Here is a 12106-nt window from a genome sequence, read left to right as displayed (position 1 = left end):
TAATAATACACAAGAAGTCACAGCAGACAGACCTTTTCATGGAGCTTTTAATGTCCATAGACCTACAAACTAATGAAATCAAGTAACTCTTCACTAGTACCACGCAAGTGGGTAAATTAGTGGACGTACCACAAGAACAGAACCAATCAGGGGCTAATATCCTGACCCTGTTGAAATCAATGGCAAAACTCCCATTGACTTCTGTGGGGCCAGGATTTCATCTGTGTTATTTTGGGACTCCCAGCTGTAGTGTACATTTAATTCTTAGTCAGTATCAGTCTGTCTGGGGAAGAAAAAATAATACCTTAAATAGTAAAAGATCTATTTAGTAACCACATCCCAATGGAAAAGCCCTTTAGAACATGATACAGAACTGCAAATTTCAATAGAAATTTTGACCCTATAATATTTAATAGGGATCTGTACACCTCCTACATAGAACTCGAGCAGATGGTTCAAAGAAAGACAATAGAAAGAAGATCAACTTCTATTTCATTCTACAGATTTCAAAGAGAAAATTCAGTAGAACCACACTGGTTTCATCCTGATAAAATTCTACAGGTATTTCCCACCCAGGCTGTAGTTTTTGTTATTTTTCTTTTCTTGTCTTTTTTTAAAAAAAATTCTTTCATGAGTTTTGCCAAGAACCTTTTGAGGGGTCCCAAGTCATTAGATAACATGGAACATTCTTGTTTGCTGTGCAAGCCTGCAGAAGCCCAGAAATAATCAAATTTAGGGGTTTACACAGGACAGAAATGGAATATTTTTTAAATTGTATTGAATTGGGATACTGATCTTGGGGCTCTTTCTCCACAAGGAGAACTTTTAGAATTGCTGCTTCTTAGAAATATGTATTTACCCTAATTTTAAGAGCTGTTCGTTTTAGGGCTCAATCCACATGCTGCTGCCAGTGACTTAAATGAGAATGCAGGGCGCTCAGCAGCTAACAAGAGGAGAGGTTTAATTAGGGATGAATGAACCAACCCTGAACAAGACTTGATACTATGTGGGCTTCACTCCTGTGATTCCCAAGAGGGTGTTGAAGGGGCTTAGCACCTTGCAGGAAGTGCTCTGTATGCTGTGAGGGGTCAAACCCCAAATGACCCCCCTGCCCTACACTCCATTAGCAGAGCCTGAATCCTCACTTAGAACTTGAACCAAATTTTTAGTGAGGCTTGAGAAAGGCCGTTTTGTTTTTGATGAATTTTTACACAGTGAACAAATGCCTAGATTTATGGATAGCTGGATGGTCAGACAGACAGTCTGCCACATCTGCGGCTGCTCGATTCCCCATTGTCAGCGAGGATCATACGGCGGGATGAAGTGATGTGGGAAAGGCTATTCTTTCCCTGCAGAATGAAAAATGCCTGGTGATGCTGCAAAAATCCAGTTAGGAGATTTGCAGCCCAATTTTGCCAGAGCAAGAGGCTCAGAGAGTTCCCATAAGCATCCTAAGTTTTCAGCTCATCCAAACTGAAAAGACAGTCATGTGGGCCTCTCCCATTGCTTGTCTTAAGAACGACAAATGAAAGCAAAATTAGGCCTTACTAAACCATAAGAACAGAACTTTCATATCCATACAGTCGACTACCCTGATGCAACCAGAGACAGCCTTAAATTGTCAGCTACTCACTCTCCCCCCAGGGCACTGCCATTCAAATTCAATCCGTCCATTGAAAAAGGTCTCTGCGCTGCATTCCAGGCTGAGGGTATCTCCAACCAGCAGCTTTCTGGGGTTTGCTTTCAGAGCCAGGTTCTGTATTCTGCCCTCTGAAATGAAAGGAACAAAGGTAAGACTTCCCCCCAATCTACTTCAGCTGAATTTAAGAGGAGACCCAAATTTCAAATCCTTCCTCAAGATCTTGCTCCTCCTCTGAGGAGGGCAGGACATTAGCCTGCTAATGACCTCCGTGGGAGCTGCTGGGCACTCAGGCACTTTTGAAAATGAGATCACTGATGTAGGGACGTTAATCTCATTGGTCTATTGTCTGGGTTATGCAGGAGGCCGGATAGGATGATCGGAGTATGTGCCCTTCTGGACGTAAAATCTTCTTTACTCCTGCATTCGGGCTCCAGCCCTCGATCACTGGCCACATAATCACACTGATATCGTCCTCGTCCGTCCTTTCTTAGTCCCTGTCTTGGCTGCAATTTTCAAAAATGACTAGTACTGTTGAGCGCCTCAGTTTGGGGATACTAGAAAGGGGCCTGATTTTCACAAAGTGCTGAGCACCCGCCCTCTGAAAACCAGCTGCCCTCCACACCGGGCACTCCTAAGCCCCTACTCAATTGTTAAAATCTTGGTCTGATGTTAGCTTGTTAAACACCTTGGGGTAGGGATCAGGTCCTTTTATTGACGGTGTGAAGTATCTAGCACACTCTTGAGATCAGTAAGATAGTAAGGCTACTACCTAGTTCTTACATGGCACTTTGCAAAGGCAGTCAGTACCATTATCATCCCCATTTTATAGTTGGGGAAACTGAGGTACAGAGATGGCAAGTGACTTGCGCACGGTCACATAGCAGGCCACTGGAAGAGCAGGGAATAGAACTCCTGAGTCCAGTCTAGTGCACCATCCACTAGGTCAGGGTGCTTCCCTATTATAGGGAATAGGGGTGGATCCTATATTGGCCCTTAAGAGGTGGGACCGATGACCTTCTTTGATTTTGTGTCATATGTAGGAAATAATTACTCTAAGCACTGTAAAAAGAGCTATCCAGAACCTCCATCTGGCTGCCATACAAATTTCCTTGCCTGTTATTTTAAATGCTAGTTGTTGAGAAGGCTACCATGACCTAGTGGAAATGAAGTCACAGCGAACCCTGCCTAGTAAAATTTAAAATTTATGAGGAGGTGAAGAAAATATACACAAAACAAGGAGCACATTATTCGAAATGGGCTCAAACAAAGCCTCAGTCCCAAACACCTCAGTGTTCAAAATCCAGAGTTGACTTCTGCAGCTGGAGCCCATCTCGAAACACAATGGAGACGTTGTGGTAAAGTGCCAAGAGAAACCAAACAAAAACCGTGAAGTTTGCAAATGAGCATTTACATGAGAGTTTATATCATGATCTTGTAAGTTCCACAAATACCAGAAATGGGCAGACAAGGCCACTGCTTGGATTTGCAAATCCCAAAGCAGTGGTTATTTGAATGTAGGTTCCACTTTATCCAAACCAACAAAGCTTTGGTGGGATTTGAGGAAAATATTTCAGTTCTGTCCCATCTCTAAACTGGGCAATTTTTCAAAACCAGGGGTGGATCAGATCCAAGTTCTATTTGATCTGAACCACCAAAGCTCAAAGGGGAAGGTGGGTGTGCATAAAATGTTCCAGTTTTGACTCATCGCTAATACATACTAGCTATAAACCCCAAGAGTTATCTTGGAACTAGGCTAACCAAGGAATAATAACCACAAGGCTTAGCTAAGCACTAGAATGGTTTCTGTTCCATTGAGTAGCAGTTACTGCTCAGCACACAGGGGTCACTCACCCACTTTCTGTGGCATGTAGTAGGATGAGGACTCAATTCCGTTTACTTTGGTTGTACACTTGAGTATGCCTTTGAAGAAGTGGAAAGGAGGAGAGGGGATGACAAATCCTCTCTTGGGGTCCCACACCATCCTCCAGTAGCTGAACTCTGAAGAAGAAGGAAGCTGAAAAAGAAGAGGCAGATAGAGACTGCTGAGATTTTCCCCTTGCTCACACAGCAGAGAGAGAAGTAGCCATACCTCCTCTTCTTTGGAGACAAGATACGTACTTAATCCATTCAGAATCAATGGTGCAATCTCAAGAGGTACAAACAAGTAAGCCCCTAAGGCAGGAATGATAGTCTTGTGTTTAAGGAACAGAGCTGGGTTATATTCTGGGCTACTACAGACTTTGTGTGATCTTGGGCAAATAACAGGTTAATCTGTTAGAGCCTCACTTTCCCCATCTGTATAATGAGGATAATAATGCCAACCTTGTAGGGAGACTTGGGGTTACATTTTCTAAAGTGACTCAGGCACTTTGGAGCTAACCATAAAAACCTGATGGGAAGTAGGCAGTTTTAGAGATGAGTATACTAGAGCCTAACTGGACCTATACCAACCATTGGAGGTTGAATGTTATCAAAGATTTTGTTCCACTTAAATGAGACTGAGGACCGAGGGGATGAGATTGCCTACAATGGCATGTGGCCCACCTGTGTCTGCTAATAGCAAAAATCTGCAACAGCTGGAGATGGGGCACTAGATGGGGAGGGCTCTGTATTACTACAGAGAATTCTTTTCCAGGTGTCTGGCTGGTGGGTCTTGCCCACATGCTCAGCATTCAACTGATCGCCATATTTAGGGTTGGGAAGGATTTTCCCCCAGGTCAGATTGGCAGAGACCTGAGGGTTTTCACCTTCTTCTGCAGCATGGGACACAGGCACTTGCTGGTTTAAACTAGAGTAAATGGTGGATTCTCTGTAAGTTGAAGTCTTCAGATCATGATTTGAGGACTTCAATAACTCAGCCAGAGGTTAGGGGTCTGTGACAGGAGTGGGTGATTGAGGTTCTGTGGCTTGCAAGGTGCAGGAGGTCAGACCAGATGATCATGATGGTTCCTTCTGGCCTTAGAATTTAAGAAAATATTAATTAAAAATAAAGAAAATCTAATGAATACTGTACACAAATACAGTATATGTACTAAAAAAGAAAAGGAGTACTTGTGCATCCGATGAAGTGAGCTGTAGCTTATGCTCAAATAAATTTGTTAGTCTCTAAGGTGCCACAAGTCCTCCTTTTCTTTTTGTGAATACAGACTAACACGGCTGCTACTCGGAAACCTGAGTATATGTACTATATATGTAGATTTTGTATGCTGTACAGCATCCATTTGAGCCAGACTAGCCATTTTTAGGTGGGGGATGATTGGTATTTTATGGATAACATGCAGTACAGACTCCCCATTAACTAAAAAACCTTGTGATTTTTTAAAAATCGACCTTGAAAAATTCTGGATTTAAATTGTAGAAAAAAATTAGGTATGGAAAATCAAACACTAATAGTGAGGTGGGTGGGTGGGTGGAATGACTGCCACTCACTGAGGTTCACCCATCCCTGCCCATTTTACAGCTGGCAAATGGAGGCACAGAATGGCTAAAGGAGTTATTCAATATCACACAGTGAGTCTCTGACAGAATTGGGAACAGATACCAGGAGTCCAGACCCTTAATCTCCAGCTCTAGCCACTGGACCACATATCAAATGCTAAATCCATCTCCACCTCTGAGAGCAGAGACTGTTCAGAAGTGGTGGCTGGAAAGAAAGTAACTCTAGATGACAATATAACACAGGCTTGGGATGACCACAGAGCACCTGCAGTTGCCACATAATAACTAACAATGTGCCTACCCCCCAGAGAAAAGAAAGGTGCTAGTGTTTATAATGTGCCTTTCAAAACTAAATCAAGAGGAGAGTTTCACCAAGGAAGTTTTGGATTTTCATGAGCCAGCACAGCAAGTGGGAACATCACTTGTGACATAACTAGTCCTGCTATTATTCTCATGACTGTGCTGCACTCTTCTGTACCCAACAAGGAATGATTTGGGGTGGTGTGAATGACAGATGCAATTTAAACAGTGTTTGGGAGAAATGATCCTGCGTGGAATGAATTCCAGCTCCCAACTTTGGGAGCTGTTGCTGGTAATATTGGAGGTGAAATTATGACACTGATTGGCCTGACATCACGTTAGTTCACTGGCTTTTCATATTCACTATGGAGCGGAACAAAGTCAAATGAGTTGTTACTACACGGTAGCAATTAGGAGGCGGAGGTGGGATAAGACAGGTCATCCCTTGTAGAACAATAGAGCACTAGGAATTATGGATTTCAGATCTGGATCTGAACTTCCTTAAAGTGGTTTAAGATTTGCTGTATGGATTCAGGACTTTTATAGGGCTAGAACTAAGACCTGAAGTTTGGATTAGATCTTGACTTCCACAGAAGTCAGGGGTTCAGATCCAGTCTAGATATATAGAGATGGTTCGTTGCGCAGTGGCCTTCTCGGTATGCAGGTGCCCATCTAACAAATAGCACTCTCAAAACTAGCACTTAATCGATACCTTTCTTGGCAGTTACAACAAAGAGGCCAATGACTGGGATGGGCTATGGAGGCTGGAATTGCCCTCTGAGGGTTTCCTCCAAGTTCGTAATGAGACACATGGGCAGAGCAGTATGTGGCAAAATAAAAAAGCCACTGCTTTTGCGGTACCCGTTCAGTGGATAAATAGATCGTTCAGAGCTGTCAACTCTGTCATGCAGCATTAAATACATGTTAGAAGCTTAAATTGCAAGTCCAGCCCTAGGATTTTCGTGACTCAGATGAGATGTGGTTAGCTAGGGTCTGTTTAGTATTAGCAAACTGCACCCTTTCTCATAAATATTTAAAGGAGAGAGTGCAATCATTTTAAAGTATAATGGTAATTTAAGGAACTTAATTTATGATGGAAAAAGTACATTTGCTACAAGAATAATAAAGTGTAAGAAAGCTGAATTTCATGGTTTCAGGGTAGGTATGCTTGATGGCTAGAAGAAGAGAAGAAAAAAATAGCCCCACTGAAGAGACGCCTTACAGCAGTGCACACATATTACATTTCTTCATAAAATATATATTTATCCAAAAAAGAAAAGAAAAAAAGGAGCTGACCCCATGTTAAGGTTCCATTCAGTATTTTTCCTCTGTATTGCCTATTGGAGATTAATTCTGGGAAAGGATGTTCTAAATTTGTCTGGTCACTTTATTCCCCCTGCCCTCCAAGCTTCCTCTTTACACAGGAAGCAGCCACTGTGGCTCCACACAGCAGCAGGAATTTCCCAGGCAAGGGAAAACAACGAGTGGGGTTTCCATATAAGGAAGTTTGGGATGGCATGAGAGGCTCTCTAGGTGTAAACACACCTATACAAGTGGGTGCATCCTCTCTGACGGCGATGTCTCCCTCACCCACTGCCACCTTCCTTTTGGGCTATAAATTCCACTCCCACGCCCATCCGCCTGTTAAAGCAGAAAATCCTTGGATCAGATTCCTTTACAGTTCACAGGGGAAATGTGCTGAGATTTCATTCATCTCCATTGCCAAATGGGTATCATCAGCTTGTAGGGAAATGAAGGACATTTGCTTGTGTACCGAGAAATGGCTGGTGGAGAGACTGACTCAACACCAGGTGGAGAAAGGATAATGCCTTGTAAACAGGGGGATAACCCTTCAAACCCAAGGACTTCAGGGCTTGGTCCAAGCTTATAGAGCTATGTTCATCCTTGGGGTAAGTCCAGTGAAGTCAGCAGAGATACTCCAGGGATAAATTTGGCCCTCTAATGCTTTAATAAGAGGGGACTTTCTCAATGACCCCACTAAGGATGAGGGGAAGGTATGGGCGAGCACTGCTTATTCCAGTCAGGGGAAGGAACAGGATTCTGAAAGTGGAGGAGGAGGAGATGCACTCAACCCCGTTTCTCCTCACTTTATCCCCTGTCCATTGTACATAAACAGCGACGTCAGTTGGAGTTTGGCCACTGGCTTCAATGGAAGCAGGGGCGGCATCTCAGGCAATCATTTCAGGTGCTGGTTGCTTCCTGGGAGGGGGAGACATAGAATCTTATCATAGAATCTCAGGGTTGGAAGGGACCTCCGGAGGTCATCTAGTCCAACCCCCTGCTCAAAGCAGGACCAATCCCCAATACTGCAGTCAAGAGGAGGGGAGGGTGTTCAGCACCTCCCAGGAGGGGCTCACTGTGTCACAGGATTAGGCCCTACATTTATATGTTTGGCTTGTAAAAAAAATGCAGTTAATGCAGCAAAAAGATTTTAGCTGCACTTTCCCTGGAGATTGGGCATTTGCACCACCAAACCCACCAGCCCAGTTGGTAGCTACTGGCCCCCTTGTCAGCACTGCCAGTAGAGAGGCAGAAGATTGCATTGGCAGGGAGAATTAGCTCCTTTCCTATGCCAAGAGGAGGACTCTCCAGAACAGGCTGAGGCAGATTGGCAAGGGCAGAGTGAAGGAAATGGCATTGCCACTTCTCATGCTGTGTCTCTTCCAGGGGTGGTAGGACAGTTTCCATCTTCAGTCCAACATGCAAATAGAAAGAAGCATGATCTAGTATTTAGAGCACAAGGTAGGGAGCCAGGAGACCGGAGCTCTATTCCTGGCTCTGCCTCTCCATGGGCTTCAGCTATCTCTTACTGAAGTCAATGAAGACACCTTGATTGAGTTCAGTGGGCGAGAATCAGGCTCTATGGCTTTAATCCTTTCATCGCCCTCTCTAATAGGCAAAACTGGCTCTGGACTCCTTGGACCAAATGCAGTCCTGGCATAAGCAGGTACAAACTCTAGTGAGGGCAGGGGAAGCTGCACCAATTTACACCGGAGTTTGGCACTTTGCTGCAAAATGTGAAATAGAACAGACAGGTGTAAGAGTGCTGAGCAGGTACCAGGCTACAAAACTGGCTAGCTTTCCGTCTGAAAGACAGAGCCAAATTCTTCACAGAATATTTTACTTTCCAAAATAATTAGCATCTTGTCCTCTGTCTTTGCCAACATATTTAGAAACATCAAGAAATAAATTGGGGGAAATAATTTGCATAAACTCAGTCTAACACTAACAAAGGCCACATGTGGGGGTCAGTAATAAAGCACTGTGAAGAAGGATTAAGGTAGATTTTGGAGGCTTTTTCCATTCTTCTAGTCCAGGTGGGCAAACTTTTTGGCCTGAGGGCCACATCTGGGTGTGGAAAATGTATGGCGGGCCATGAATGCTCACGGTTCCTGGCCAATGGGAGCTGCAGGGGTGGCGCTTGGAGCAATGGCAGTGTGTGGAGCCCCCTGGCTGCTCCTACACATAGGAGCCATAGGGGGACATGCTGCTGCTTCGGGGAGCCACACGGAACCACAGCACATGCAGAGCGGGGCAAGCCCCTGACCCCGCTCCCTCTTGGGAGCTCGAGCGCCAGATTAAAACGTCTGAAGGGCCGGATGCGGCCCCCGGACCGTAGTTTGCCCATCCCTGTTCTAGTCCCACTTTCCTTTGCTCTAAAGCTCACCCACCTTCACAAGCTCTTTTTTATAGTTGTTTACCTGGCTTTGACTCTCCAGATCTCTAAGGGGTTGGGTTAATCTGAAATTTCCACTTACCTGTCGAAGCTTGGGTTTGATATCTGGTGAGGTGACGCGGCAGGGTATGACAACCACTTCAGTAGTATTCAATACATATATCACTTTGGGATATTCAGGGTGAATCTGAACAAATGGATTCTGGTTGTCTGCAGGAGACAGAACAGAACGGTATTGGTTTGCAAAATTGTCCCTTGGGTATGATTGGCATTGCAACCTTGTCATAGTAATCTTCTGTTTAGGTAGGATCTTATAATGCACCCACACCGCCCTCCTTAGGAACATGAGGAGTTACACCTGTTACGGTATTACTTATTCATGGAAAGCAGTGTAGTCTAGAGGTTACAGCCAAAGACTAAAAATCAGTGCTCCTTGCTTCTAATTCTGTCTCTTACAGACTTGATATGTGACCTTGAACATGTCACTGTCCCTCAGTTTTCCAGATCTGCAAAATGAGGGCAAAAATACTGACCTAACTCACAGGAATACTGAGACACTTAATGAAAAGTGCTTTGAGATCCTTGGATGGAAGGTGTTATCCTAGTCCAAACTTCAAAGCTGTTTATATTATTATCATCATAAACAGAAAGCTTTGCTGAGGATTGCACTCCTGTATTGACCTAACCATTTATTTGTATCACACTGCTTTTCAAATTCACTTTGTGAATGGAAAAGCCCTATCAGCTACAGCTCTGGAAGACTGTGGAATACTCCCCATAGGGAAGTGGTGGAAGCCCTGATGCCAGAGACATCTAAAACCAGACTAGAAGAATCTGTTTTGCACTGGGAAGGGGATAAGTTAGTTGACCTCGCAGATCTGTAGGGCTTCCTTTATGTTTGCTATAATGTATCAGATTGGAGCTGACTGAATAGTAAAAATAAAAATGAAATTTGTGACTGTTTTAGCAAATAAAATTGCTGAGTTTGGTGTGCTGTATTTCATGGGGATTTACTATTCATTATTTGTGAGTATTCAGATAAGCATCAGGGAGTCATGAAAATGTTTGTGAATCCCTAAAATTTCCTGAATTTTATTACAAACGGTGATTCATCGAAAAATTTGTATTGAAATTAGGATATTGCTTATCCACTGTCTATTATTGTCCTGTTAAAAAGTTTCAGGAACCAATCAGGTAGGAGAAACTAAATCATCTGACTTATTTGCCAACCGCACTTTACATGAATTGTAAGCTGTTTGGGGCAGAGGACTTTTTGTTATGTGTATGTACATTGCATAGCAACATGAGGCCCTATCCTTGGTTGGCACCTCTCAGTGCTACTTTCACACAAAATAATAACTACCATGTACAATGAATAGTGAATAACTCAAGTGAAGGGTTTGAACAACCCACAGCCTGAAAGTTATTCTGCCATAGCATTCTGTGAACATTTATGGATAATGAATTTGCCCAGAGGAAATTAGGATCTGTATTCAAATGAACGCTTAACTACCCTAAAATGGGGCTATGTTTGGGATGAATATTATCTGTAAGGACTATCTCACAGGTCACTTTAGTCTGGTGTCCTGCCTTTAGCAGTGGCCAAATACCTGATGACAATAAAAATACCCATAGTGCACCTGGCCGGTTGGCCAATGAACTATACAAAGGGAAAATATTCCTTCCTGAGCCACTCAGGTGATTGGTTTCTGTCCTGAACCATGGAATTTGTTTACCTTTATATCCTAGGGTTCTGTTTTCTTCTCCTTATGCACAAAAGACATGAAATGCTTTTATGGAGAGGTAAAAGAGACCACTAATTAGTCTGCAGAAATACAAATGCTATTTGTCTACAACTTGTCCCAGTGCCCCATGGTCCTGTGCCAATACATTAAATAGTCTTGGGCATAATTACCAAATCAAGATGGCAACATTATTTATAAAAGTTTGGTGCCTCTTCCCACCCTCCAGCAGAAAGAGGTTTTCCAAAGAACAGGAAAGAGATAGTAGAGTCCTTGGTGTGGTTGTTATTTGACTTTGTATCCACCTGCCACATTCAGTGCTGAGGTTGTAGTATTTTTTCAGGAGGTGTTTTGCTGGACAGTTCCCCGATGTGGACCTGAGCCAGCTGCGGCCATGCTGTGGGTCTTTTATTCTGGTGTAGACGTTCCCTGAATGTCTATTATTTCACTGCTGTGAATCTGGTCAGCATATTAGTCATATTTATCAGAACCAGAAGCTCAGTTCTGCTGGTGCTTGGTGGTGGTCATTAATGACCATCAGAGTATACAGGAAATGAGATTTGGGTTGCCCTTTCCTTCCAAAAACACAATACAGGTGACAAAAGAAAACACAGAACTGTCTTGTATTTTCTCACCTGGATTGGGTTTTCTACCCCATGACTGCGAATTCATTTGGGAATATCACTGTTCACTCCTTGGCTCAAGTGATTGCTCTTTGCTTAAAGAATGTCACTAAAAAACACAAATGCTACCACTGATCTATGGAACTAATCTTCAAATAATAACCAGCTCTCCTCTGCAGCCAGGATTCCTTCCATCTATCAGAGAAAATTCAGCTCTTAAAAATACAAGTGTGTGTGTGCGTGAGAGAGAGGAGCATTATATAGGAAAGTGGATTTTTGGTTTTTTTTTGGTAGCTTACTTAGTTCAAGTTTTTTACTTGCTGGACTAGCAGTAGCAAGCCTAGTGATTCAGGAGTACTGTCCAACTTGGTTACCTAGACGCAGAACCAGAGAATGTGCCGATGTGGCTACTTTTGTGTGTACCCGAAAAGGTCAAATGTATATGGACAATGCTTTACAAAAGGCACTTGGGTCACTGTGCAAAGACCAATAACACAGGATTAATGTCCAGGGAGAAACTACAAACAGCTGATCACAAGCTCTTCAAAGCCCTGTCTGTACACTTCCTGAGCAACAGTGAATTTAATGTGAGGGATCAAAATAGGAGGCAAAGAATTCAAGCCAGAATGACATCTCTCATTTCAAACTATGTCCTTTCATTTCA

The 12106-nt window shown here is 43.3% G+C and overlaps 1 protein-coding gene and 1 long non-coding RNA gene across 3 annotated transcripts in view; one reads left to right on the top strand and one right to left on the bottom strand.

Moving 5' to 3' along the window:
• The window catches only part of LOC125642670 (vascular endothelial growth factor receptor kdr-like), a 184419-nt gene that overhangs the window by 97025 nt on the left and 75288 nt on the right, over positions 1 to 12106 (bottom strand). For both annotated transcript variants that reach the window (XM_048864348.2, XM_048864349.2), the window contains exons 4-6: positions 9160 to 9287; positions 3494 to 3656; positions 1634 to 1770 (exon numbers count right to left, since the gene is read on the bottom strand). In XM_048864348.2, coding sequence (XP_048720305.2) covers positions 1634 to 1770; positions 3494 to 3656; positions 9160 to 9287 — 428 coding nt within the window. The remainder of the gene's footprint in view (positions 1 to 1633; positions 1771 to 3493; positions 3657 to 9159; positions 9288 to 12106) is intronic.
• The window catches only part of LOC142073230 (uncharacterized), a 77045-nt gene that overhangs the window by 38165 nt on the left and 26774 nt on the right, over positions 1 to 12106 (top strand). The gene's annotated exons all lie outside the window — the stretch shown is intronic.

Source organism: Caretta caretta, chromosome 9, assembly GCF_965140235.1.
Source record: "Caretta caretta isolate rCarCar2 chromosome 9, rCarCar1.hap1, whole genome shotgun sequence".
In the NCBI taxonomy this organism is placed as follows: domain Eukaryota; kingdom Metazoa; phylum Chordata; order Testudines; family Cheloniidae; genus Caretta; species Caretta caretta.
This window is presented reverse-complemented; position numbering and strand designations above follow the sequence as displayed.